Source organism: Gymnogyps californianus, chromosome 21 (genome assembly GCF_018139145.2).
Source record: "Gymnogyps californianus isolate 813 chromosome 21, ASM1813914v2, whole genome shotgun sequence".
Taxonomy (NCBI): Eukaryota; Metazoa; Chordata; class Aves; order Accipitriformes; family Cathartidae; genus Gymnogyps; species Gymnogyps californianus.
The window spans coordinates 1220954-1246908 of record NC_059491.1 but is presented as its reverse complement, the minus strand read 5'-3'; the positions used below and the strand labels follow the sequence as shown (position 1 = coordinate 1246908).

The following is a 25955-nucleotide window of genomic DNA, read 5'->3' as shown; positions in this document are numbered from 1 at the left end:
ATTTGTGGAGTAGAGTGAGTGTGTGTGAAAAACAGGGGCTTAAGTTCTCAGGGTTTCACACAACCTCTTTTTTTCTCATTTTGATCTGTGAGATTTCACGCCCCCTCTTTGGGTTTTAAAGCTCCACTCAGATAAAACCACAGAGTTTCAGGTGATTTCTAGCTAAGACAGGACCTCATTCTGAAGCAGAGCTGTCGAGCCTTGTGCAGGGGCCCTGCAAAACAGTTGGTGAATCTGAGCTGAATTCTGGGTTTTCCCAGAGCTATCTGAGTGTCTTCAACCAAACAATTCTAGAATATGAAAAAGAGTATCTGTAAAGATACAGCTATGAAATAAAATAGGCTATTTGTGTAATCCTGGAGTTTGCCATATTGTATTCCCAGGGTGACTTAATTTCACTGATTGCTGCTGTATAAATCAACGGTACTGGGAGGTTAGTGGGCTGCTGCTTATTCAAACCATTAAAAACTGTCTGCTGTATGACCAAAGTGTTCAGTGGCTTCAAATCAACAGCTGAACATTGACGATTCATCTCGGTTTTGTTTTCCAAACGATTTCCGTGGGAGCTGTTATCACTTTCTGTCTAGGTGTGTCCCCCCTCCTGCCCTTCAAGGTGCTGGCTTGGCTGTTCAACTTCGTTAGCTAATTTGGGGTCAGTAAGGCCAAGACAAGTACTTTAATCTCAACAACAGTCAAAAGCTTTAGTCAGCCTCCATGTTCCTAGAGGTTCCCTGAGATAAAACAGAAGTTATTGTTATTTTAGCTTGAGTAAACTCAGTAGAGATTTCCAACCCACATTAAGAACACTTTTTTTGTTGTTTTTTCTTGCAAAGTCCAAACTACCTTAAATTCGCTTCCTGTGGCATTACTGCCATATATCAGGCCTTTGCTAGTACGAGTAGAGCTCAAGGGGAGGTGAACAAGGGCATCTAGAAAGTACCAGTTACTGAGAAAGAGTCTGGTTAGGGAAGAGCAGGGGCTTTGGTGGGGTCTCACTTCCCCTGCCGATCACTGAAGAGTAAATTCAGCACCTCCGGGTGGTTCTTTTAAAAACTTCAGCTCCCTGAATAAAAGCAACCAATCTTGAGGGGGATATCTACAGTAAAAAAAAAGCAATCAAACACACTCCCAAAATCCCTTTGCATGTGATATGTCTTCGATTTGATTCGTGTGTATTTAACTTTTGACATAAATTGGTGGTTCCTGACTGGGTTTTCACATCGTCCTTTACTTTGGCATGAGACCTAACCTTGACGGTCCTTGTGCATTCTGGCAGATGGAGGGTTAATTGCAAGGTCCTTAGGGCAGCGAGCAGGGCGCACAGCAAGCTCGCTACCCTGGACTTCAGCGGAGCAGACTTTGGCCTCTTCAGGGATCTGCTTGGTAGAGTACCATGGGACAAAGCCCTGGCGGGAAGAGGGGCCCCAGAAAGCTGGTTAATACTCGGGGATCACCTCCTCCAAGCTTGGGAGCGATGCATCCCAGCAAAGAGGAAGTCAGGCAAAAAGGCCAGGAGGGCTGCGTGGATGAACAAGGAGCTCCTGGACAAACTCAGACACAAAATGGAAGCCTGCAGAGGGTGGAAGCAAGGACAGGTAGCCTGGGAGGAGTACAGAGAAATTGTCCAAGCAGCCAGGGATCAGGTTAGGAAAGCCAAAGCCCTGACAGAATTAAATCTGGCCAGGGACGTCAAGGGCAACAAGAAAAGCTTCTACAGGTACGTCAGTGATAAAAGGAGGACTAGGGAAAATGTGGGCCCTCTCCGGAAGGAAACGGGAGAGGATACGGAGAAGGCTGAGGTACTCAACAATTTTTTTGCCTCAGTCTTCACCGGCAACTGCTCCAGCCACACCGCCCAAGTCGCAGAAGGCAAAGGCAGGGACTGGGAGAATGAAGAACCGCCCGCTGTAGGAGAAGATCAGGTTCGAGACCATCTAAGGAACCTGAAGGTGCACGAGTCCATGGGACCTGATGAGATGCATTTGCAGGTCCTGAGGGAACTGGCAGATGAAGTGGCTAAGCCACTATCCATCATATTTGAGAAGTCGTGGCAGTCCAGGGAAGTTCCCACTGACTGGAAAAGGGGAACTGTAACCCCCATTTTTAAAAAGGGAAAAAAGGAAGACCCGGGGAACTACACGCCAGTCAGTCTCACCTTTGTGCCCGACAAGATCATGGAGCGGATCCTCCTGGAAACTATGCTAGGGCACATGGAAAATAAGGAGGTGATTGGTGACAGCCAACATGGCTTCACTAAGGGCAAATCGTGCCTGACAAATTTGGTGGCCTTCTACAACGGGGTTACAGCGTTGGTGGATAAGGGAAGAGCAACGGACGTCATCTACCTGGACTTGTGCAAAGCATTTGACGCTGTCCCGCACGACATCCTTGTCTCTAAATTGGAGAGACATGGATTTGACGGATGGACCATTCGGTGGATAAGGAATTGCCTGGATGATCGCACTCAAAGAGTTGCGGTCAACGGCTCGATGTCCAAGTGGAGACCAGTGACAAGTGGCTTTCCTCAGGAGTTGGTATTGGGACAGGCACTGTTTAACATCTTTGTCGGCGACATGGACAGTGGGATTGAGTGCACCCTCTGCAAGTTTGCTGATGACACCAAGTGGTGTGGTGTGGTGTGGTGTGGTGTGGTGTGGTGTGGTGTGGTGTGGTCAACACGCTGGAGGGAAGCGATGCCATCCAGAGGGACCTTTACAGGCTTGAAAGGTGGGCCTGTGCAAACCTCATGAAGTTCAACAAGGCCAAGTGCAAGGTCCTGCACATGGGTCAGGGCAATCCCAAGCACAAATACAGGCTGGGCGATGAGTGGATTGAGAGCAGCCCTGTGGAGAAGGACTCGGGGGTGTTGGTCGACAAGAAGCTCAACATGACCCGGCAATGTGTGTTTGCAGCCCAGAAAGCCAATCGCATCCTGGGCCGCATCAAAAGCAGCGTGGCCAGCAGGTCGAGGGAGGGCATTCTGCCCCTCTACTCCGCTCTCATGAGGCCCCACCTGCAGTACTGTGTCCGGCTCTGGGGCCCCCAGCCTAAGAAGGACATGGACCTGCTCAAGCGGGTCCAGAGGACGGCCACGAAGATGATCAGGGGGCTGGAGCACCTCTCCTGTGAGGACAGGCTGAGCGAGTTGGGGTTGTTCAGCCTGGAGAAGAGAAGGCTCCGGGGAGATGTTATAGCGGCCTTCCAGTACTTAAAGGGGGCTTACAGAAAAGATGGGGAGGGGCTCTATCAGGGAAGTGTGGCGATAGGACGAGGGGTAACAGTTTCAAACTGAAAGAAGGTAGATTTAGATTGGATATTAGAAAGAAATTCTTTACTGTGAGGGTGGCGAGGCACTGGCAGAGGTTGCCCAGAGAGGCTGTGGATGCCCCATCCCTGGCAGTGTTCAAGGCCAGGTTGGATGGGGCTTTGAGCAACCTGGTCCAGTGGAAGGTGTCCCTGCCCGTGGCAGGGGGGCTGGAACGAGATGATCTTTAAGGTCCCTTCCAGCCCAAACCATTCTATGATTCTAAGTGTACAGTTTTACATGTTCACTGTGGAAACAGTGCTTATGGTTGGACCCAGATCTGTAGCTGTTCCTCCCTGCTGTAGCCCTCACCACAGGAGTTCACACCTTCGCAGCCTCAGGGCCAGTGTGGGTCAGGGCAGGGGAAGAGCTCCAATGCTCGAAGGCCACTGAGAACCTGTAGCCAGTGCAAAGCGCAGCAGCTCGTCTTTTAAATGTGGGGAGCTGGAAACCCCAGTGCTCCTTGCTGTGAAATAGCTAGCTCATGCTGTTGGGTTCAGCTCTTGGCTACGTTCAGTAACACGTTTTAATGATCTGAGACTCATTTGCCTAAGGAAATTCCTCTATTCCCTTTCTTTTTCCCCGTAGAAAAGGGAACTGTGTTTATTGTGGGAGAAGAAATCAGGAGAGGCCCTGATTATGGTAGAGACGGCAACTGGGAGATGAAGAGAAAAGCCGGGGGAGGGCTGGGGTGGAGTTGTTTAACCGGTGAGTGATGAGAAGTGATGGGATTGAGTGCGACTGACTCGGCGGGACTGTGGGGACCGAAGAGTGAGTGGGGAGCGAGCCAGGGCTTTGCAAGTGAGGAGGCCCGGTGCCAGGTACAGTGGAGGTGGAAGGAAGGAGGAGGGAGACTGCACACAAGGAGCGGGGACCGAGGCTTATCCTGGCAAGGGGACAGGCATTGAGGATATAAGAGGAGAGGTTTGCAAGCTGGGTAATACGTATCGGGGCAAGACGGGGGAAAGATGCTAGGGTTGATGGGCAAGGAACCTGGGATTTGGAGAAAAAAATCTGAGTCCTGAAAGTTAGGGCTGCTTGGCAAAATGCTTTGGGACTGGGGTTCAGAGGCAGGGCTGGATAACTTGGGATTGACTGGGTGGCATGGGGTAGAATTCGTGGAAATGGGCAAAAGGTTTGTGTTTACTGCCCTGCAGTCCTCTTGAGTGCCTGACTGTATGTCGTTTACCCTCTCCTCTACCACAAAGTCTCTGAGATTCGGGGCAGAGAGCCTGAGAGCTGCTGAGGGGATGGGGACTTGCTGCTGCCGTTGCGGTTGCACGGCTGCCGGGTTTGCTGTGGTGCATGGTGAAACCTCCTGCAGCGGTGAGCCATGTGCACAACATGTAAAAACACAAGGAGCAATTGCTACTGTTAGAGTTCGCTTTAAAAACAAAACGAGTAAGACAAAAATGAAACAAATGACTGAGAATTAGCTCACGTAAACCAGAATTTGCCACTATAATTTTAACAAGATCACCAGCAGAAAAAGTCTTGCAATGCAGTTTTTGACTTGTGAATTGCATGTTGGTTTGGACAGGGGAGCTCTCTTCCATTTACCGAACTGGAGTAGAGAGATCTGCTCTGGAAATTAACTGGGGCAGTGTGGCAAAGGCCGTTGCCTGTGCAACTCCTGTTTTATTTACTCTGGAAGCTGGAATGCGAGGCATGAACAAGGCAGGGTTTTTCTCCAAGAGGAAGGATGATGTTTCGTGGCCAAGACAGTGGAATTGAAAACTAAACTCCATCACTGCTCCTGCTGCTGTGTTCTGAGGAAGTCATTGAAGCCAAACTTGCCTGAAGTAGCCACTAATTGCATGTTCGTCATTATCGTTGTCTGAATGCCCGACTTGAGACCCGGGAGTCTAATCCACAGAGCTGCCACCAGCGTCAGGTGGGGCTCTGCTCCCGGCACTGGACGTGAGCGGTAACCTGAAAACACAGGAACGTGCAAGAATGCTCCAGGTGTTCAGTGTCCACCTCTTTGTCTTATTTCTTGAGCTATAAAGTGAGTTGATTAGGAATCCCTCACAAGTGTGTTATAAAACCAAAGGACCATTTGGGTGCACGGTGTTGCCGCACATAGTATTTGTTTAAAATACTTTTATGCGTTATTCCAACGCAGCTCTTTGACCTTCTGCGCTTTACTGTTATTAGAGACAGAGCCTATCCATTTAGCTAAATCTACTGAAGTCTAATTGGTAAGCAACTGCTAGAGTGTTCCCAAGCAGGAGATTAATGAAACTGAACACAGGGAGGGTTGTATCTCTCACCAGTTCTGTCCCAAACAAACACGTGTTCTGGGAGAAAATGCAGTATTTCAGTGAAGCTTCAGTGTCATATTTTGATTAGGAAGGAAGAAGCCAAATACTAATGGCATGATTTTCCCTTTGTCCATTTTAATAGACGTAGCTTGACAAAAAAGGGTTAGTGCTGGAGGTGAGAGGCCAGGGCATGTCTGCTGGGACCGATGCAGAGAGGTGGGTGCTTTCTTGGCGATGCGGCGGGCTGCCGGGCTGGGCGGCCAGCCTGGGCTGGTGCTGGAGGGTCGCAGAGCCGATGCTGGCGTGGTCCTGATGCTCCGTGGGTGTTTGGAGCTGGGGAGCGAGAGTCTCGGCTGACAACGTCGCTCCAAGATTTCTCAGCCTGACCTTATACTTGATCTGTTGCTGTCATCGCCGTGTTTTAATTTTTCCTTTCCTTTGTTCCTACCTTTTCTTTTTTCCCTGTCTTGAAATAGATGGGAAAGTATTATCGTATCCCTTGAGATTTTGAGAGAATTAATTGCTAGTAAAAGCATGTTAAGAGCTTTTGATGACTGAAGTAATTTGCAATGACACAGGGTCTGGTAGGGGTAGAGGGAAATCTAAGTCTAGGGGAAAAAGATTTTCTGTGATAAGGAGGCCCACTTGTGAGCAGAATACAGTCTTGCCATACTGAGGACTCAAAGGGCTTTTCCTCATGTTAGTGGTGTCCTGTGTAATTTTTAAAATGTGCTTTTCTGGGTGAGTTGCAAAATGGATCATCACAAGCGTTGGTATGGAATGCTGAGCATCTTTTCTCTTTCTGTGTCATCGAACTTACTTTACTGTCTTAAGAAAGAAAAAGTGCTAAGTCTCTTCCTGGTAAAACAGCGGTTTCCTTTAGACCACAACCCTTTAATTAACCCTTTTTTCCCACACCTGGACTTTTAAGTATTTGAGGGGTTTTATTTGGAAGGTTTCCTCTTCTGCACACTAGCCAAATTTTATCTCACCTTCAACCAAACAGATCCTCTAGTGTCAGTGAATTTCTAGTGTTATATAAATGAAAGCATTGTTTGTTACAGCATTTTTTAAAATATAATGTCACAGCACTGTGGAAAGTGACCTGTTTTGAAAGTTTACTAAAAAAGGAATGTAATTTTTTATTTATAATAAAAGATGATCCTGCATGAAAGGATCAAATAGATAATGCAGAGATGGAGCGGTTTAAGGGCCTTGTCATTAAAAGCAATACAGTTTGGAGAAGTTATTTGCTTTGATTACGTAAGCTGGTGTGGATACTAGAACTGTGTGTTTGTCTCCATAACAATTGTAATCCTGAGCCTGTTACTCCTGGACAGCTCTGATGTATGTCCTTGGAGGTTCTGCTAACCAGGAACTTCAGATTATGACTAAGAGCTGATTGTAGTCTTGTCATATGTCTCTCTAATTAATTATATATACCATCCAGCTTTCTCCTTTCTATTTCTTGTTTGGAATCCTGCATTGCAAATAATCTTCCTTTCTTACTTCTTTCTGTAGCTGTCATTTGATATCAGATGACCCACGTATTTCTTCTTCTCCTGTTCTTCTACAGATTGCCGATGACCTGGGAAATGAGAAATTCTGTATTGATGCTAGCCAGAGTGGAGCTGGGAACTGGCTGAAGTACATCCGCGTGGCCTGTTCCTGTGATGAACAGAATCTAGCCGTGTGTCACGTTAACGACCAGGTAATGACTTTGGCAATTACTAGGTTGCTGTGCTCACCTCACCGCTTCAACAGATGTCGGGGTGGGTTGGCCAGAGGATGGTGTATAGTGGCAGCACGGCATGGAAGCGACTGAGGGGCTTCATCTGTTCAGCAGCTCTGCTGCGGCGTCCCTGAAATGATCTAAAACCCCCGGACTCGTGTGCTCTTCCAGTCCCTGACTCCTTTTGCGGTGGGGAAGATCGTGTGAAACGTTAACACTTGGTGTGAAACATAGGTTACGTGAACAAAACACAAGGAGACAAACGGAAACCAGTGGTGGGTATTGCGTTGCCATCAAAACTGTAGAAAGTTTCTGGTAGCAGTTGACGGCGGTGGGTAGGGAGAGCGATTCCAAGCTGTAAACTCAGTTGTTGTCTGTATTTAAGAGGGGAGTGAGAGCGGGAGATGGTTTGGGAGTCTGCTGAGGAGGAAGAAAAGTAAAAACCCAGTAGGCGTATTACAGAAATGCTGGTAGAGCAGTCTCTGGGCGGGGGTGGGGGTGAGGGATATTACATGGAATTAGTAGGATTTTGATAACGTTAGCTAATGTTTGTAAAGTTCTTTGAAGCTTAAACCCAAGAATGGAGTCAAGATGAGCAATCCAAGTTGGGAGTTTCACAAACCTCAAATTGAGTGCAATTCAAATCTAAGTTACTATTTCAGACCTAACTTAAATGAGAAATGCAGTCTTAATGTTATTACCAGTTAGCAAACAGGAGGCATATTTGGATGCACACAAAAAATGAGCTGAGGATTGAAAAATACACTTCTAACAAAAACATTTAAAAATCTGTAGCTGACAGGGAAGCTAGAGTGAATCTGAAGTAAGCCAGCTCATGTAAAATGAGAATAGCTCAGGGTGCGCCAAAACGTCAGCCCACTTTGTGAACTTCGTTCCTGTTGTAAAATGCTTTTAAATAACTTAACTTTGGATGCAGGAAAAAAAAATACAAAAATATCACAAATGTTCGTGATTTAAGCAATCTAGAAGAGATTGAGGCACAAAGCTCTAAATTTCAGCCTGCTTAGTTAAAATGAGCTGCTGATTGCTTCAGTGCCCACTCACCCCTACTCACAAGTGCTCTTACAACAAGGAGCCTTCTAACCAAGAGCCAACATTTATCATCAACTCCTTGTCTTACACCGTGAGCTGCTCGGTGCTTTCTGTGACACACACAGGGCTGCTCCTGTGTCTCAGTTGCACAGAATGACAGGATAAGTATCTTCGGGGCCATTACGTTTTCCCTCACCTGTTACTTAGATCTTTCACCGTCCTTCATTCTGCGCAGAAAATACCGGTTTGCAGGAATCTGCGACCGACCCGGCTTCCCTTCTGCGCATCCTACAGCTTCTCTGAGCGCAAGCTGTTAGACTGAGGGATGCCTTTTGGGACTCCCAGAAGATTCGACAGGGCCAATGCAACCGCACACGCTATCTAATACTTTCCAGCACTTTGCGTGTAACTATAGCTTTAGCCAGCTAGATATGTTCACCTCTTAACGGTACAGTTTTGCTCAGTGATCTATGCAGATGACTTTTTCCTCGCATTCATCCTTGCAAAAGGGTGGTGAAGCTCTTACTGAGAATTTTTATCAGCAGCAGTAGAAAAGCACAAATATTAAAGGAAGACAAAACCCAAATATTTTGTATTTGGGTTTCTTAAAAAAAGTCTTAGGCTGGGGAAAGAAACTGAGTTCTCACAGGTTTTTTTACATGAATACACATTTCTTCTTTTTAAAATGTTAACTTGTACACGGCTGGCTTTTCCCAGGTTCTTATAAATGCTTAAATTAAGGACTACATGTATATAAAAAATTTGCCAGAAACCTGAAGGCTGTATCACGTTTTATTCTAAGCCCAGTCCACTGCATGTCCTTCTGTCCTTGTCCCTCCTCTGGAGATTTTTGGTTGTGCATATTTTTAGTGCATGCAGCAATCTGATTGGAAAGAACAGCTGTTTATCATACACATACATCTCTTCTGTATTTTTTCTCTGTAATGACCACTCTTTTACAACTTCTTAATAAATAAATTTACTACAAGTCACATAAAAGGGGGTGGGTAGCAAGCAAATGCTTCTTCAGGAGGAAGAAAATAAAAAGGTGCAGAATATAATGAAACAGTAGCAAAGCAAAATGTTTTCCCCCCCTCAGCCGCCTTTCCTGAAAGATTGAAGAGTCTTAGGTCAGGCCAGCTGGTGGGAATGAAAAAATCCAGTGTAAAAAGCAGCAGATGATGGTGATTGATAACTAGAGGCACTGGATGCTTTGGGGGGGAGGAGTAAAGTCAGAGTAAGGATATACTATTTCCTAGGCTATTGATTGTGACAGCCTATGGACTCATTTGAATGGCGGCAGTATTCAGAGCGATCAGCAGCACATGAAAATCTTTGTGGATTTTTGTGTTATTGTTTATAAAGGAGACAATTTAACCATCTTTGTTCCGGAATTTCCTATTCATTCCAAGTTTTCTCTCACACCACTGCTACACAAAACCAAGTCTCACTGCTTTCTCTCCTGGAAAGATTCTGGTGTTAGTTGGTGGTTACTTCTTTTATTGAAACTGATAATAATTCTTCTGGATTGTGAAGTTTCAAAGGATAAAGATGGCTGTGAGTGTATTTGGTTGTCAGGAAAACTAAGGGAGTAAGATGCAAATATAAATAGAAAAGAAAAATGTCAAACAGTCCATAAGCACGTATGTCTGCGAGCTGATGTGTGGTTTCATCAAACTCGGTGAATTCATAATTCACAAGTAGCCAAGGTGCCTTTGGATCCAAACCCCCTGTATTTGAACTCTTAGGCACTCAGAATAAAATTACTAGATTGCAAAATCAAGTTCTTCATCCTGGTCCTAAGAAACGCTGGACTACTACATACCAATGCAAAAGCGGCATACATTTTCAAAGATCCTGTAGTTAGACCTAGTTGGAGGGTACAAAATGTTTTTACACTCCATGACTTTTTATTTAGCTGATGTCAACGTGAGTTCCATACTCATAGAAAGGGGGGGGATGTTAGAGATCGTCTTCCTGCAGATGCCTCTGAGCACGAGCGATTTTGCTCATGTGATTGCTTCAGTGAAGTCAAGGGCATCGAGCTGGATTCCTCACAGAAGTGTGTGTTTCTGGCCAGCGCCGTTGTATGCTTTAGAAATGAATCCCCTCATTTTCCCTGTGGGATGTATTTAGCAAACTAAATTCGCGTCGACTTCAAACTTTCTGCCTTGTGCACAAAACCCCAGGCGCAGTTCGTTCAAGGGGAGATTCCGCTGGGTGCTGGTGCTCTGAGCATCCTGCGCGTGAGAAGGGAGAGCGCAGAAAGTAGCGGGCGAGCCCAGGCCCTGACGAGAGTGACTCCTAAAGCCGGAAACATGTTATAAATTTTCAGAGTGACTAAGCATTGCTGATTTCTACCTAGTGCTATATCCTAACGCTGCTGGTTTTAACTTTATTTAATTTCACCTTGCTAGCAGGGTGCATTTCTTTCCATAACCGGGACTCAAAAAGCGGGAGAAAGGCTTTGTCATTCCTGCTCAGTAGGCATGCAAAGATTTGGGTTTTGTTTGTAAGTACATAAAGAAAAGAAAAGCTTTTGCAATAAAAGTTTACCCACAAAATAACTAAGCAGCATTGTGATGATAAGAGCCAGGACAGGCTTTTAATCAAAATCATTTGCTTTTCAGGAAAAAAATAAACATGTTTACACGGGGAGACGGTTCTCTGCGCCCCCCCCGACCACACTCTGTTCTTCTTTACACTCCTGTAACTTGGGAACATTCCCAGGAACGTACAGAGAATTTTCCCGGATTTTTAGTGAAGTAATTGACAGCAGAATCTGGACCTCTGAATGTTTGTTTGGTTTTTTTTCAATTTACAGATTAAAGTGCTGCTATTTAGAAAGAGATTAGTTGAGACATTTCATTAACTGTTTTTCAATTGTGAAACCAATTTTCAAATGTAAAACAATGTTAGCCAGTTTTCTTTATATTTATTCTTACTTGACAGGTATTTGAAGAGAATAGAAGATCCTTGATTGACTGAGATAATTCTGTTCCTAAAGGAGGTCTGGAAAAGAATGGTAGAAAAATGATATGGTTTGCTAAATGCGTCTGGAAAATGATACATGACTTCTGTTTGATTTTTTCATGTTGCTACTGCTGCCTTCGTGGGGCAAATACTTGAGCAGTTTAGCTGTTCTTATTCAGGAGACTGTAATATTAAACGGAGTATATGTAATAAATACAATAGCCATGAGCTTGCTTTCAGGATGATAGCTGCCGCTTTTGTTTGTGTCACATCTGTTGGAAAAAAGGAGGACTAACAGGAGCTACAGTGATGGAAAAAATCAGGCCTCTGTTGAATAAGCCTATCTTATATGTGTGTGTATAACAGAGATATTTTATATGTATTTTACGTACATATTTGGTGAGTCTGTTCAGGATTCCTAGGTATGTAATGCAGTGCCTTAAAAAGAGGAAATAAAAAGCAATGTGACTTAGTTGAAACAAAGGGAAGGCGATTCCAAAGGAGGAAAACATCTGAACAAAAGCAAAATGTGCAGCCCCGTTCTGGCCAGAAATACACGAGGCCAAACTTTTACGTGTTCACTCCTCCGTGAGCCAGCCAGACACATATATGTCTTAGACAAACAGTAGGTAGAAATATTTGCCTTGTTATTTCATTGGATTGCTAGGATAGTTAACTATTTGCAAGACAAGAACGTAAAGCAACCGCTTTTTAGCTCATTTTGAATTGTCTTTGTCCATCACTCCTGCTGCACGCTGATGCAATTAGCGGGTGTGTTTTTTGATCTTTAGGTAAACACCGCAGCTGTTTTCTCGGTTCTCTAACGCTCTTTTTTCCCTAAAGTACAAACGTGTTGCCGCAATGAAGCGAGGAGAAATAGTAGACATAACTCATACAGCAGGTAAACAGTGCTGTTTCTTCAAATAATGAGGTAATACTGGGACGTACTTTTCTCACTTGACGTGTTTCATCTCCACCTATCGCCTTGATATTGGAAACAGTTAAACAGTTACCGCATTGTTTCTGAGCTGTGTCTGTCTCAAGAACACTTCTTCTCGGAGGAAAGATGTGCAGCTTTGATTGCTTCGTGCTCCGCTCTGAGTGAGATCAGCCTCAGAATGCGATTGTGTCTTGCGGTTCTGCATTATCGATACTTTCAGTAATTGTACCAAATTGCTTGGTTACATGCTGCAAAATGTTATAGCCAGAGCCAGCCTTGTATTGCGCCGAGTTTACATCCACAGAAGCAGTTACAGAGCAGATCTGTGTATCAAGCCCAGGCTGGAAAAGGATTCCTCTGGGTTTTTTTTACTTTCCTTCTTTAGTTCTTTCTGTAGTGCCCCATGCCTAGAATAATTTTGATAAAAATCAAGAAAGGTAGTATTTTCAGTCGTCTGTGAGAGCACTACCCAAACCCTAGTTATATTCTTAACTATTTTGTGTTAAATACAACTGGCTGGTAATTAGGAGAGGTGCCCCTTTTGTTGTGAGAAATAAGAAATGATAAGGTGTGGAATTTTTGTATAAACGATGAACATAAATGATTTATGAATGTAAATGTTCTGATGGATTAGTAAATCTGATCTTTTTCAGTGCACAACAGATAAAAAAAGAAAGGAAATACAGCAGTAGTTTTAATTAATTCAGACCGTCAGGAGCATGATTGCAAGATGAAGTTAATTATTATAATGAAATGTTTGATGAAATTAATGTGACTCCAGCAGAATCCAGCTTTTCCCTAATCATTAAGGAAGCTTGTCCTGTATTTCTTGAAAGACTGTAAGAGACGTGTTTTCATATACAAGAAGCTACTTTGTTCCGAGAACAAACAGGAGAGGTAAAGGAGTTAAAGATGATGATGCAGTGGCAATGTTAGCCAATTAGCATTATAATTCTGAAGGATTTTTCCAGTGTGAAATCTGTGGATGTATCTATGAACTAGGCTGTGCCTTTTGGATTGCGGTTTGTATTTTAGTGCTCGTTTGGGTTTGGGTTACTAGCTGCAAGAGCGGTGTCCGTTAAGAGCTATTTTGAGTTCTTTTCTTTTTTCTCTTAGCTAGCTGCAGGTGATGGCATATTATGAGTTCTGTTTTTCCGAGTCAAGCCCTAAGCTCTGTGCTTATTCCTGGTCTTTCTTTTGTTTTTCAGGCAGGTTTGCCATTAAACTCAGTGTGGTTTGGTCCTGGGAAAAGCTTTTCTTGTTGAACAAGCAGGCAGGAAAGAGAGTTGAAGTGCAAATGAAAAAAATAATGAGAAAAAGGGGAATTTTGTACCACTTGTAGTTTGCAGTGGAATCCGTAGACATTAACTGTCCGATCCCTGTGAAACAGTTAAGTGCAATCTCTCAGAAATATGTTCGCCTCCTTACATCTGTACATAAGCATGTATCTTGCTGTTCGTTGCGCACCGCTCAGGATTTTTCAGCTGAGGATCTCAAAGCACTGCACGGCGAGATACTGGGATCCTTCCAGCTGCGCAAGTTCACTTTTTGTGATCGTGTGTCGGCTAGATGACGTGCGGGATGAGGATGGATGTGTCTTCAGTGGAAGAACTGGTTACAGACCAGTGGAAAGTGGTGATGAAAATTACGTAAGGGTTCTGGCAAGTGCAGGGATGGGTTTCTGTGCAGTTTGGGACATCCTGTAAATCACAAGTGGTTAGATTTCATTTCTCTTCTTAAACGTTTGGTTTTGTGACCATGTCACTGCTGCCGCTTTGAAACTCTCAGAGAGGGATTTCACGGCCTTTTCTGTAGGGCAGTATTAGTCTGTTTGCACACAAGATGCGAATGTCTTTCAGTGAGTTTGCAGATGAAATTGCGGGGAGGTTTAGAGCACGCTTAGGGGAGGATAAACGGAGGCAACCGGGGAAATCAGACGCATGGTGCTGAGCCGATTTTACCAAACGGATTTTCTGAAGGCCGCCCTGCGCTAAGCAGGGGCCGTGTCCCCGGGCTTTCGCGACGGCGATTGCCGCTCTCTCGGGCCCTCTCCCCGCTGGCCCCGGGCACTGCCGCCGGGCTGCTGCAGCAACACCCCCAGCCCGGGCGGGCGCGGGCCGCCGGCGTCGCGGCCCGAACTTCCCTTTCCTTTGATCAGCGCGGCGGCCTCCCGGCCCCGCGCCCTGCGAGGGAGGCTCCGCGCCGCCGGGCCGGCAGGACGCGGCGGCGGAGCCGGGCGGCCCGCGGGGGATGGCTGCTGCCGCTGGCCCCTCCGGAGCGGCCCGGGGGACGGCGCTGCCCGCGCCCCGCGCCCCGGAGGTGCTGCGCCTCGCTCGGAGCGAACAGGTCAGGCGTCCCCCGTCCTTCCCCGGGCCGCTCCCGCCGGGCCGGCCCGCGTCCCTGGCTGGCCCGCTCCGCTCCGCAGCGGCCGGTGCCGGGGGGGGGGGCGGCCCCGCGGCCGTCAGGCTGCCGCGGCCGGGCCGGGCCGGGCCGGCGGGGACCCCGCGGGCGGCGGCGGGAGCGGGGCCGTCGGCGGGCGGAGCCTGCCCCCTGCTGGGGCGGGCGGGGGCCGCGCTCCCGGGGCCGGCCCGGGCTCCCGCCGCCGCCGCGGCCCGCTCCCGGCCCCGCTCCCGCCGCGGGCAGCGGGAGCCCCGCCGCCTTCCGCGCGGCTGCCCGGGCCGCCTGCAAGTGGCGTCGAGCCGGCAGCTGCGGGAGTGCGCGCCGCGGGCGAGTTCTGCTCGGTCCGTGCCGGGGAAAGGTGGGAGCCCCGGTGCGTGCGGCGGGCGCTGCCGGGGCCGTCCGCCTGCGGAAAAAGCCCTCGCCCTTCCCCGCCGGAGCGGGGGGCACCGGGCAGCGCTCGGCTCGGGGCGCGCAGCGCAGCGCCTGCCCGCGCCCGGGGAGAGGCGTCGGGAGCTCGTTTTCCCGGAGCGGTACCCTCTGCGGGCACTCCGGGATCGATAACGCCGCTACGTATAGACGTAGGGGTGCGTATACCGAAGTAGTAGAGTATCTGGGACAGATGACCGGCTGTTTTTACGTTTGGTGGGGACGCGGACTGTTAATCTGTTGGGAGGTTCCTGCACTCCACCTGGAGGGAAAGTTCTGAGCGGTAACCGGATTCTTCTGTACCCGCCGAACCGAGCGAGGCTTCTCCGTGCAAACTTGGGCAGCATCGGCTCTTGGGACGGAGCGGGCAAGTCAGGGAGGAGCCCGGGCACCTGCTGCTCCCGCCGGCGCTCGGAGGCACACATCTGCCAAGGCCACGCGCTTCCCTGCGAAGGAAGGAAGGAAGGAAGGAGGCTCTGGGAAGAAAAACCCATCGTAGTGACACTATCAACCTAGCCCGTGCAGGCATTTAAGAGTTTTGTGTCTTTGTTGCCTGTAAACGGCAGATTGACAGAGACGGAGTGGCAGCTAGTTTAGGGAATCGTTCTGGGTAAATCGTAGTTGATATCCTGAAGAAGAATTTCATGCGTTGCTATTAAAGGCAGTGCTAATAAAACTTTGCAGTTAATAACTATTATCTGTTGAATTCTCATGGTATTGTTGTTAGAAGAGGACGGGGTCCAGCATACTCTAAAAGTTTGGAAGACATACGGAAGACACTGAGTCTCCTGGATTTCATGTAGTTCTGATCCTCTTTGTCGGTCACGCAAACTCCCATCCTGCTGTTGATCTCCTGCTGCTGCTGTTTGTCGCGGTTTTCCTTGCGGAGGTCTTCATGAAATGCCCTCCCAGTTGAAGTACCTGAGCGCACTCTGCACGCCCGGAACTGCCCCAGCCACCGTGTTGCGTGGTACCCACGAGCGGCATGCGACTGTGAATACGATTTAGTTATCAGCCGTTACAGGGAACCAGCAAGCTCTCTGCCTGCTCGTACGAATAAGCCCCTGTCAGCACACTCTTCCTCCCCACGAACTCTGCCATTTTGTCAGAAGGAATGAGGCCATTGCGGTCCGCTCGCATGTAACCCACTTGTCACTGGACGTAGTGCCATGGTTTCTGTTTGGTTTGGGGTTAGAACAGTAAAGATGAGTGTGTGGTATGTATGAAAACATACGCTAATATGTCGATGCCTTGCAGCGTTACCCTTCCTTGCACCTTGGATAAAGGGGATTTCTTTCTCATTGTAATATTTTCTAAGAAATGCATCCTTGGAGTGCGAGAATTCATTTTGGTTCAGGAAACCTGTGTTAGGCCTTGGGTATCCTTTAAACCATGTTCTACACAATTTAAGTGGCAGTGTGAATGGGGCACACGGCTGGTATGTGGTCTCCGCCCTTGTCCAAAGCCTGTTTCTATTTCAGGGTCTGCCCTCGGTGTAATGACGAAGGTACGGTGGGTGAACGGTACTGTACGCAGTACATTTCAGAAGGTCCAGGCTCTGTGGTTAGACAGGAACTCTGAACGGGGATGAACTGCTCACCTGGCGTGGTTCAGATCTTGTCTTTAGGGGTCAGGTCCTCAGGCTCTAGGAGAGAGTAATCTACAAAATAATTCCGCGAAGGTATGCTAATGCAGCTCTCTAATCATCAGGCCGGTTTCAGCTTAGAGAAGCAGAGACTTAAACGCGTCAATTCCGTCACTTTAATCTTCCCTTCGCTCTAACAAATGCACGAAGCTTACAGGAGGTAGGGAAAACAATGGGAAGATTTTGTGTCATTTGAGCGAGAGAGGCTGCTACCATAAATACTACTTTATTGTCCGAGCCGCGTGAAACGCTGACACACAGAGTAAAATAAAGGCAGGAAAAAAGAGCTCTCAGTAGCTATTATCGCACAAATCAAGTGACAGCCTCCCCTGTTAGCTGCAATAATTTGAGTTATTGGTTAAAATGTAAAATGCAAGTCTTTGCATATTTAACATGTCTCTCAATTTTTGTTTCTGATTCCCAGATCTATTATAAAGTTATTAAAGAAATTGAGCCAGGAGAAGAGCTCTTGGTGTATTTGAAGGAAGGTGGTTATTCACTTGGGAACATGGCGCCCAGCATGGAAGGTAAGGCCTCGTTTTGCTAGACAGGACCTTTTTGCACCTCTCACCAGCAAACCTAGGAATGCTGAGAACCTCAGTTAGTGCTGAACTGGGACAGAAACCTGAGCCGGTACCTGCCCCTTCTCTACCTGTTCATATTTTATGCTTATATTCACTCTTTCTCTGGTGAGAGTAGCTGTCTTAGTCAATAAAAGCAAGCAAGTTTTATTAACCTCAAGGCATGCAACAGATTAATTTGCTTCCTCCCTTTGAGGAACACTGTGGTTTTGAATATGATTGGAGGTGCCTTTTTAATCCCCAGGGTCACCGTGTTTCTTCGGGTGTAATAAAAATGGGCCAAACCATTCCAAGGCTTGCAAAACACTGGTCTTGAGAGCTTTAGATTACGTGGAAAAGGGGGATCCAGGCAGAGGATGGAAGAGTCATCACCAGAATTATTATTGCTAGAATATAGACACCTCTGAAACCCTGAAATGATGCAGTGAAGGCCAAAAGAATTATTATTTTTAAACGAAAGGTCACATTTTTATTACTGCAATGTCTCTCCTGCCTTGCAGTGAGTTGGTATTGCCAGACAAGGTGCACAGCTCAAATAGGCTCGCAGAGGGAGAAGTGTCCTTAGCTGCGTATTGCGTATGGAGCAGCCGGAAAGACTAAGCCTTACTCACTTCTTCGTATATTAGCATAACCATTTTCCTCTAAATATCCTGCAGTTAATTACTGAAGTTCAGTCACCACACAGACTATCTAAAAGACCGTGATGCTTTCCAGGTTAAGTGAGCGTTTTCTAGTAAGCTAGAGCAAGGAGCAAAGCGCTAAGATTTTTGGATTCTCCTCCTACACCAGAACGGTGCTATGTGAAATTCAAGAGGACGTGGAGAGAGGGATGGGGAAAGAGAAAGAAAAGAGAAGACTTTGAGTCCTCCTTCCTTTTTCATGGTGCACAAAGATGGCTATAAAGTACTTGCCTTTTTAGTAAGAAGCAGCGTGGAGCTTTCTGCTTGTCATTCTGTGAGACTGTTGAAAGCTTTGGGTTCAATTTTAGTTTCAGAAAGAACAGAAACATTTGGTACTACAGAGCAAGAATAGCCCGAATTCCTACAGTAAGGTTACAGATCTACCTCGGGGGGTTGGGAGGGAAGCGCAGACTGAGCTGGTTCACGGGGGAGGCTGCTGCGAGGCAGTTAGGAGGTGTCATTCCCTGGGGCCAGGTTGCTGCTCACCTGCTCTGTGCAGGGTCCCTGCGTGCTTCTCTGTAGTAGCTGTTGCTGGCTCTTGTCAGCGACAGGAGAGCAGGTTAGCGGGACACATGGCCTGAAATATTCCGGCAATCTGAGAGTGTCGCCAGGAATTTTTTGTCCTTTGCTAGAGTGCTTTTCTCAACGTTCATCTGAGACTTGGACTAATGTTTGGTATCCCACCTCTTTCACTGCTGGTGGCAGAGCCTGTCAATACAAACACTCTGTGCAGTGGAAGTGATTTCTTAGGAAAACGAGGAAAGATGTGCTACGCCATTCCCAAAAATACTCTAAAAACAAGGCAACAGCACAGACATATCTAGAGTAATCAAAAATTGTACAGATTCTTATTTTAAAATGGTTGTTTGCAAGTCCTGAGATGAGTACAAAACCCTATCGTAACAGAGCATTGCAGAAACCTAACCTCATGTGAAGCGCATTGGGATCCTGAAATGAAAAGAAGATCAGTCTGGACTTGCAAAGTTCTGCTCTGTTTTCTAGGGCTCTTAGGTTCCTCGACATTTGGTGACAGTGAAAGGTAGAGAACAACGTAAAAGGTACATGAGTTTTCTCAAGTGAGGAGATTTATTAGGGCATATTGCTTACGTCTTTTTCTGTTCATTTGTTGAATGTGGAGCCTGTTGCAGGTTTCGCGTTAGTATTTGATGACTAATTTCTATAAATATATTCTCATCTACCAGTCGTTTTTAAACTATTGGCTGGAAATACTGTTCTACATAATTAATCGCTGAAATTTGAGTTGTCTCACCTGGACATCCTACAATACATTTGTTTTCTTTTACCTGTATATGAGTATAATTTTCAGATTCAGATTTGCAGTGAAACTCGTGTACATACGATATGCACAATTAGTTTGAAATATTTCTGAAAAGGTGGATAGTTTGAGCGTTAGTGCTGCTGAAAGCTCTTTTGCTGAAGGTCCGTGGGTGAAGTGAATGAACAGGCAGTGCGGTAGCTGCCGTCTCACTGAGATGTCAGGTTTGGGATTATTTTTTCAGTGTTCTCCCCCCAAAAGTTAATATTTTTCTTGAGCCCAACACACAGAGGCGAGTAATTTCTGTATTCACAATGATGGAGTAACACATACCTTTTGTTTGATGTCGGGGAGAAATCAGAAAGAAAACTCACCGCTGCTTTGCGTTTCTGTTTCTAATAGGCTTTTATTTGAACAAGCAAAAAGCGCTCCTTGTTTTCCATCTTTGTCATTATGTAACATTTGTCTGTGTCTTCCTGGTAGCGTCTAGTGCTTTTGCCACATAATTGCTTTCAAATTGTAATAGGCCAACATTAAATATTTGACTTCTTAATACTTTTTAGTTTCAGTAATGCTATCTTCCTGCTGCCTCGCACCCCCATTTCGATTCTGAATTAACAAGAAAGAAAATGCAAAATCGTTCCACACAAAGATAATTATCATAAAAATCTTTTATCCGAACCCCAGCCAAACACAGCAGACCCCTTATCACTGCAGGAATTTTGAGTAGGGCACTTGAACTCCTTTGAGATTCAAGTCTGGTAGATTAGCATGTAGATGCCACATAATTGTGTTCCCCTTGGTTTCTCTGAAAGCTATTAGGCACTGATTTATTTTTCTGTTACATTCCTGCTTTGTCCTGAGTGTTACTGATGGAACTTAAGATAGACACATATAACCATAGATTTGACAAACAAGACACAGAGAACAGGCAGCAATTTTTTTGTAACTGGATTTTTCTTTTCTTTTTATCCCCTGCTCCCTGTAAGATACTGAAGTAGTAACCTTTTTTGAAGGGCAGTATTTTCATTTGTGGTGCTTAAAGAAAGAAGAAAACTTTAATGAGAACTTGTTTTGAAGGGCAGTGTTTTTATTTTTGGTGCTTAAAGATGGGGGGAAAAAAAAAAACCTTCAGTGACCCTGAAGTCTACCAACTGGCTGTCTGATGTAAAGACACGAAATAGATACCAGGTCTTCTTAGTTCAGTCCTGAGCCTCCTTTGTTACTTAGGCTTCGTTTTTGCAGGGTGGCCGTCTGGCCCTTCGTCTACAGATCAGTTCCTTTCCCTGCAGCGGTATTTATTGAGAAGGCTGATCTCTAATCTTCTGAAGTTCAGAAACGGGAATGCGGGAGGAATGGGTACTGGGTATTGATATGATATAATCAGTACTCTGCCAGCCAGCCAGTTCTTCCTCTGTTTAACCTCTCTGAGCGTCAAAATAGCGTTTGCAACCGGTGGCAACATGTATAACATGTGACGGCAAGGCTTTTAATCGTATTTTGGTCAGTCCTCTAATTCTTCTTTTCAATAAAAATTTCTTTTTCCAAACCCAAATATTCTGAAGCACATGCATTTCTTTTCTTATCATCCCTCTTTTCTACCTGTGGAACAGCTGCTGCGTGTGATGATGGAAGAGGAATGTTGTTGCTACTGAAGCATGAGCCTGGACAAAATAGACAGGGTTTTTTTCAGTTTGGTGACGTGCAAGGGCTAGAGCTGTATAATCTGTGTAGCTCTGACAGCGTGCAAATGCAAAAGCAAAAAATGCACATGCCTCAGCTGAGCTGTCTTGTTTCTTACCTTTCTTAATAAAAGTCTGATAGGGGCAGCTCCTCAGCTTGTGTAAACCTAGCTACGCCAGCTTCTGCCGGCTGAGGGTCACGTTCTATTGTGTGTAAATTGTGTGAGATCTGTAATTCTGCTGAGAAAGGACAAGGAGAATTAGAAGCAAAATCTCTTCTCTAACAGTTATTACTGAGGCTATTATTACTGAGGCTATTAATGTATTTTGTCTGTCTGTCTACTCTGTAATCCCACAGAAAGGACAAAAATGTGTTATTCTCGTTGATAACAACAGGTAGTGCTCTACCGGGTTGTATACTGTGGGAGGGGGTGCTTGCGAGTTGTCCATCTTTAGCCAGGTATGTAGTAAATTGTTCTCCATGGCTAGTTTTCCGAACTCCAAGTGGATTTCTGGTTCCTAGGGGATAGTTCGGGTGAAATAAGACAGAATTAATCAAGTAAATCTCAAACTGGAGTAGGAAAAATTTAGTATGGATTTGCAGAAGGTATTTTGATGCATTTTCTCTGAAGTCCAAAAAAGAGAAAAAAAACAAACCCTGTTTCCTCCATTCCAAGTTTTCAGGTCCGAGGAATTGCCAGTTTGAGCTTGAGAGGTGCTGGGAGTTTCGTAGGAGCTTCTTAAGAGGTGAAGGTACCTGGGAGTTCCCAGTCCGGAGGGTTTTCAGTCGCTTCTACAAGAAGGCCGCCTGGCGTTGAGCCATCACTGTATTTACAAAAGAGCGAAGAGGGGAAACGTTTGATTTGCAGAGTGAATTCTGAGGTAGACGAACACCTTGCCAGAGCAGTTCCACGTTATCTGGAGTTAGTGAGGGATTTATCCTGTTACTCCACAGTTCAGTGGGCTGCGTGAGTCAGATGAACTTCTATCCTACGTACGTCTCTAGGAGTCGAAAACAGAACAAAAGTAAGGTCATGTTTAGTAGTGCCGGTGACACTTTTGAGTACAGCTTGACGTCTGAGACTATGAAAACTGAACGTTGTAGCAGATAAACACTTGTTTCAGAGCTAACGTGAATTCGTTAATAATGAGGAGAGATGACATGATGAGATTATTGCCTCAGCCCATGCAGTGCCTGCGTTCGGGACACTTGATGCTGTCAGGCTTGTCTCTTCTCACCCGAGTTATGGATGTGTGGAGAGTGAAAGGTCCCTGAGCACACCTAATCACAGCCCTTGCGCCCCCTCGCTTGCTGCTTTCACGCTAAGAATGTTTTCAGTCCATAAACATGTGCAGATGCAATATTAAATTTTGCTGGGTGACATTATTTGCTTCATGCCGTTGTTACAAGTAAAATGCAATAACAAGACATACCATGATACTATAATTCTCCCTCCCGCCCCCCCCCCCGGTAGTTTGGATTATTTTAATGGTAGGTTATACACAGTCTCTCGGTACTGCTAGGTAGTTTTTTTATATCCTGATTTCCAGGTTTCCCTCCCCAGGGACATAAAACACATGAGGTACATATTGGTACTGTTCTACAAAATGCTAGTCAACAGATTTTCTCCGAGGAGTAGAGCAGGGCCTGATCCGCTTCACTGTGAGGCTGCTGATAGCAATTTCAGAGTATGCAATCTGTCAGAACTAGTTGAAATGGGAAAGATATGGTTATTTTCTTCCCTTCGGTCTCCTTTTTTAGTCAAAATCCTTTTTCCCCCCAAAGGAAAATGGTGACCCGCTGAGCTTTCTTTCTTTTTACATCCCTCTCTTCTGCAGTTCAGGAAATCCTTTAGCATCTCTGTATTTTATTCGTTCCTTGTGTAAACGGGGTATAGTACCACTAGACATGCTGCTTGGGTAAAGAGCAAGGCTTCACTGATTGTGTCTTATTTTCTTTTTTAGCTGTGTTTGACTATTTCCAGTTTGTGGGCATGTCGATACTTTCCGTGTAGGTGTGGACCACTTTGGGTTTCATCTGCCTACATAGCTTGCTGTAGCAGCTTATGGGATCTTGTCTTTCTTAGTCACCGCAGAAGCAAGTCGCAGACTCCCAGGCGTGCAGGGGCACGGGTCGAAAACCACAGCCTGAGTTTAAATAGGCTGTATTGAGAGAAACGGAGAAAGGAGATTATTGCCCGAGTGCAGGCAGGGAAGCGGTGGTCGCTGGGTGTGACACTGCCTGTGCTTGTGCTTGTACTCCTGTCACAGTTTGTACAAAATTAACCCTGATTTATATAAAACACAGTTTCAGGCCTTAAAGCACAGCCTAAGTGGTTGTAGTTGTGCAAAACTTTGGGCAAACAAGTGCATGGGGTACTTTAAAGCCAGGGTTTGCTGAGAGGTTGCAGATCTTGAAAACGGCTCCAGGCAGAGAAGCAGCCACGAAGACGCGAGTGCCGCCCACATCTTACCCCGTCGTCCCCTTTCCCACAGAGCAGCGGCGCTCGGGGATGGATCAGCTCCACCACAACATCGGCTTTTGGCTGCATCTCTTAGGCTATTTCCACTCTTCCCTCTGAGCTACTGCATTTTACCACAAGCTTTCCTTTTGAAAGTAAAGTTATCAGAAAAAGAGAATAAAGCTTAATACGAAACAGAGCCCCAGCGTCCAGAGGAAGAGGGTAGAGGAGCACGGGGAAATGCGGCACCGGTGACTAAGTGGTGGCTGGAAAGCTGCTGTTTCGAGCTGGCTGCTGGGTGGAGAAACCCGGAGCTATCCCGACTCCCTCGCAGAGGTTGTTCTCCTGGAAAATTTACAGCTCTGAGCTGATTGTTTGGCTTGGCACTATGGTCAGGATGCTGCCTTGTAAACTTAATAATAGCTGCCCTCTTTTTAATTTGTTTGACCTTGACTACAATAATTTATGTGCATTAGATCTCTTTTTTTTTAAAAAAAAACAAAACCAACACAAAACAGCACAACAACAAAGAATTTGGCTCCCTTTTCTTTCTTCCATGGTACTCCGGTTTTGAACTCCTTGGGTTTGATGGCGCACTGTGCTTCTGCAGTTGTGCGGGACGAGATAAGAGGATAACGTTAGAAAGACGTTTTCTTAGAAAGGAGCTTCTCCAGGTTTGTGCTGTGGCGATTTGCTTTTCCCAGTATCTGTCCTTCTATGAGTGTGGGTTGTTCCTTTTTTCCCTGGCAGCCCCTTTGGAGGAAAAGCTCATTGTATTTTCAAAAAACCTCATTGCAAACAGATGCAATACTCCAGAATAGCCCCAGTATTTTGTGTATCTACTAATTCTTGTAGGTCTCTACATCTCGGGAGAGGCCAGGACACAAAGAAAACAAGATCTGTCCTGGTTGTGTGGGGTTTTTTTTTTTTTTTTTTTCCTCTTAATGCTTAAAGTGAAAGCAATCTGCCAGCACAGCCTACCTTGGTTTCTCTCTCCTGTCACTTGCAAATTTCCTCTTTGTTCGTTCGTTCGTTTGATAGATCCTCACAGAATATTACGTTTTCTTTACGGGCCCGGTGTGGGGTAAAATAATCAGACTTGCTTAAACTTTCTGATCCACAAGTCAAAATCATCTTCTCTGTCTGTTGTAGAAGAGCACACGTTTCGCTGCGAGGACTGTGATGAACTTTTTCAGTCAAAGCTCGACCTGCGGCGACACAAGAAGTACGCCTGCAACGCTGTCAGCTCCCTGTACGAGACCCTGAATGACGAGATCAAGCAAGAAGGTCTTGGAGATGGACAGGTCTATGAGTGCAAAGACTGTGAGAGGATGTTCCCCAATAAATACAGGTACCGGAAAATTGCCAGACCCTCCTCTGGCCTGCCCCTCTCCGTTAGTCCTGCTCAGTCCTAGCCGACGATGGGCAGTGTGGGACCAAGGTGGGAGCTGGGCGGCTCAGGACGGCTGCGGGGATATACCTTCCCTTTCTCCACAGGGTTAAGGAATGGCGTTTTTAGGATCCTTCAATGTCATTAGCTATTGGACAGCATTTTGTTTCACCCTGATTTCATAGACTGCGATGCTCTTCATTACTCGTTGGTAGAAGCATCCGCAGATTATTGGCAATATAAAGTTTAAATGGTTGGTTTCTGAATTCCCTGTGACTTTTTCAGGGCTGTGACAGACAGGTTGATAGACCTGGTTCGTATCTTTGCAGCAACTGCTCCCATCTCATCTGGTTCTGAGGGAAAACAGTGGTATTACGTTCTGCCAATACTTGCATGACGACTTTTTTTATATGTAATTTTTGGTCATTTGAGATCAGTGGGTATAAAGAGGCGCTGTTACACTAAGAACTCTTAACAGGGTCACGAGCTCCTCTTTGATCTTGCAGAAGCGATTAAAAAAATTCTATTCCAATCAAATTTTTGGTTTTAATTTTTTTTAAAAATAAAATGTTCATGAACAAATTTTGTGTTCACCAAGCATTTTTGTTGTAGAAATGTGAAAAGGAAAAAAAGAAGATAGGATATTCTCCAGCTCATATTTGTATTTGCAATAATTATTCTATTATTATTATAAGGCAACTCTAAACAAGAATTAAACCTTTTTTTTTAAAGGAAAAATTCTTTGGCCCAATAAGTTTTAACTGAAAATTTGCATCTTTCAAGCGTAATGTGATAGTAAGCAAATGCAGCTCTAAAGCAGAGATCTTTGAGATTTCTGGTTCATTTGCAAGGTGAGACTCAAATGGTTAAATATTAGGAGCCAGTTTTAAAAAGCTGAGGGATTTTTTTAATCATTTTAGGATTGTGTTTAGTTGCATCCTAAGCCTTTAACTCCTGGGCTGTATTTTCAAGGTTTTCTCTATGGCGTAAGGACTGGAGTGTTATCTGTTTACCGGAGGCTGAAGTTCTCTCATACTCAGTTGACTTCGTAGATGAACAAACACCACGCACAGCAGGATTTGTTATAAAGTTGTGAGAACTGGCAGTTCTCTGTCATGTACTATATAAGTAGAGCAAAAACATTGAG

The 25955-nt window shown here is 45.7% G+C and overlaps 1 protein-coding gene across 1 annotated transcript in view; it reads left to right on the top strand.

The window, feature by feature from the left end:
- The window catches only part of PRDM16 (PR/SET domain 16), a 221516-nt gene that overhangs the window by 162023 nt on the left and 33538 nt on the right, over positions 1–25955 (top strand). Inside the window, exons 5-7 of the mRNA XM_050909645.1 lie at positions 7145–7279; positions 17162–17264; positions 24571–24769. Coding sequence (XP_050765602.1) covers positions 7145–7279; positions 17162–17264; positions 24571–24769 — 437 coding nt within the window. The remainder of the gene's footprint in view (positions 1–7144; positions 7280–17161; positions 17265–24570; positions 24770–25955) is intronic.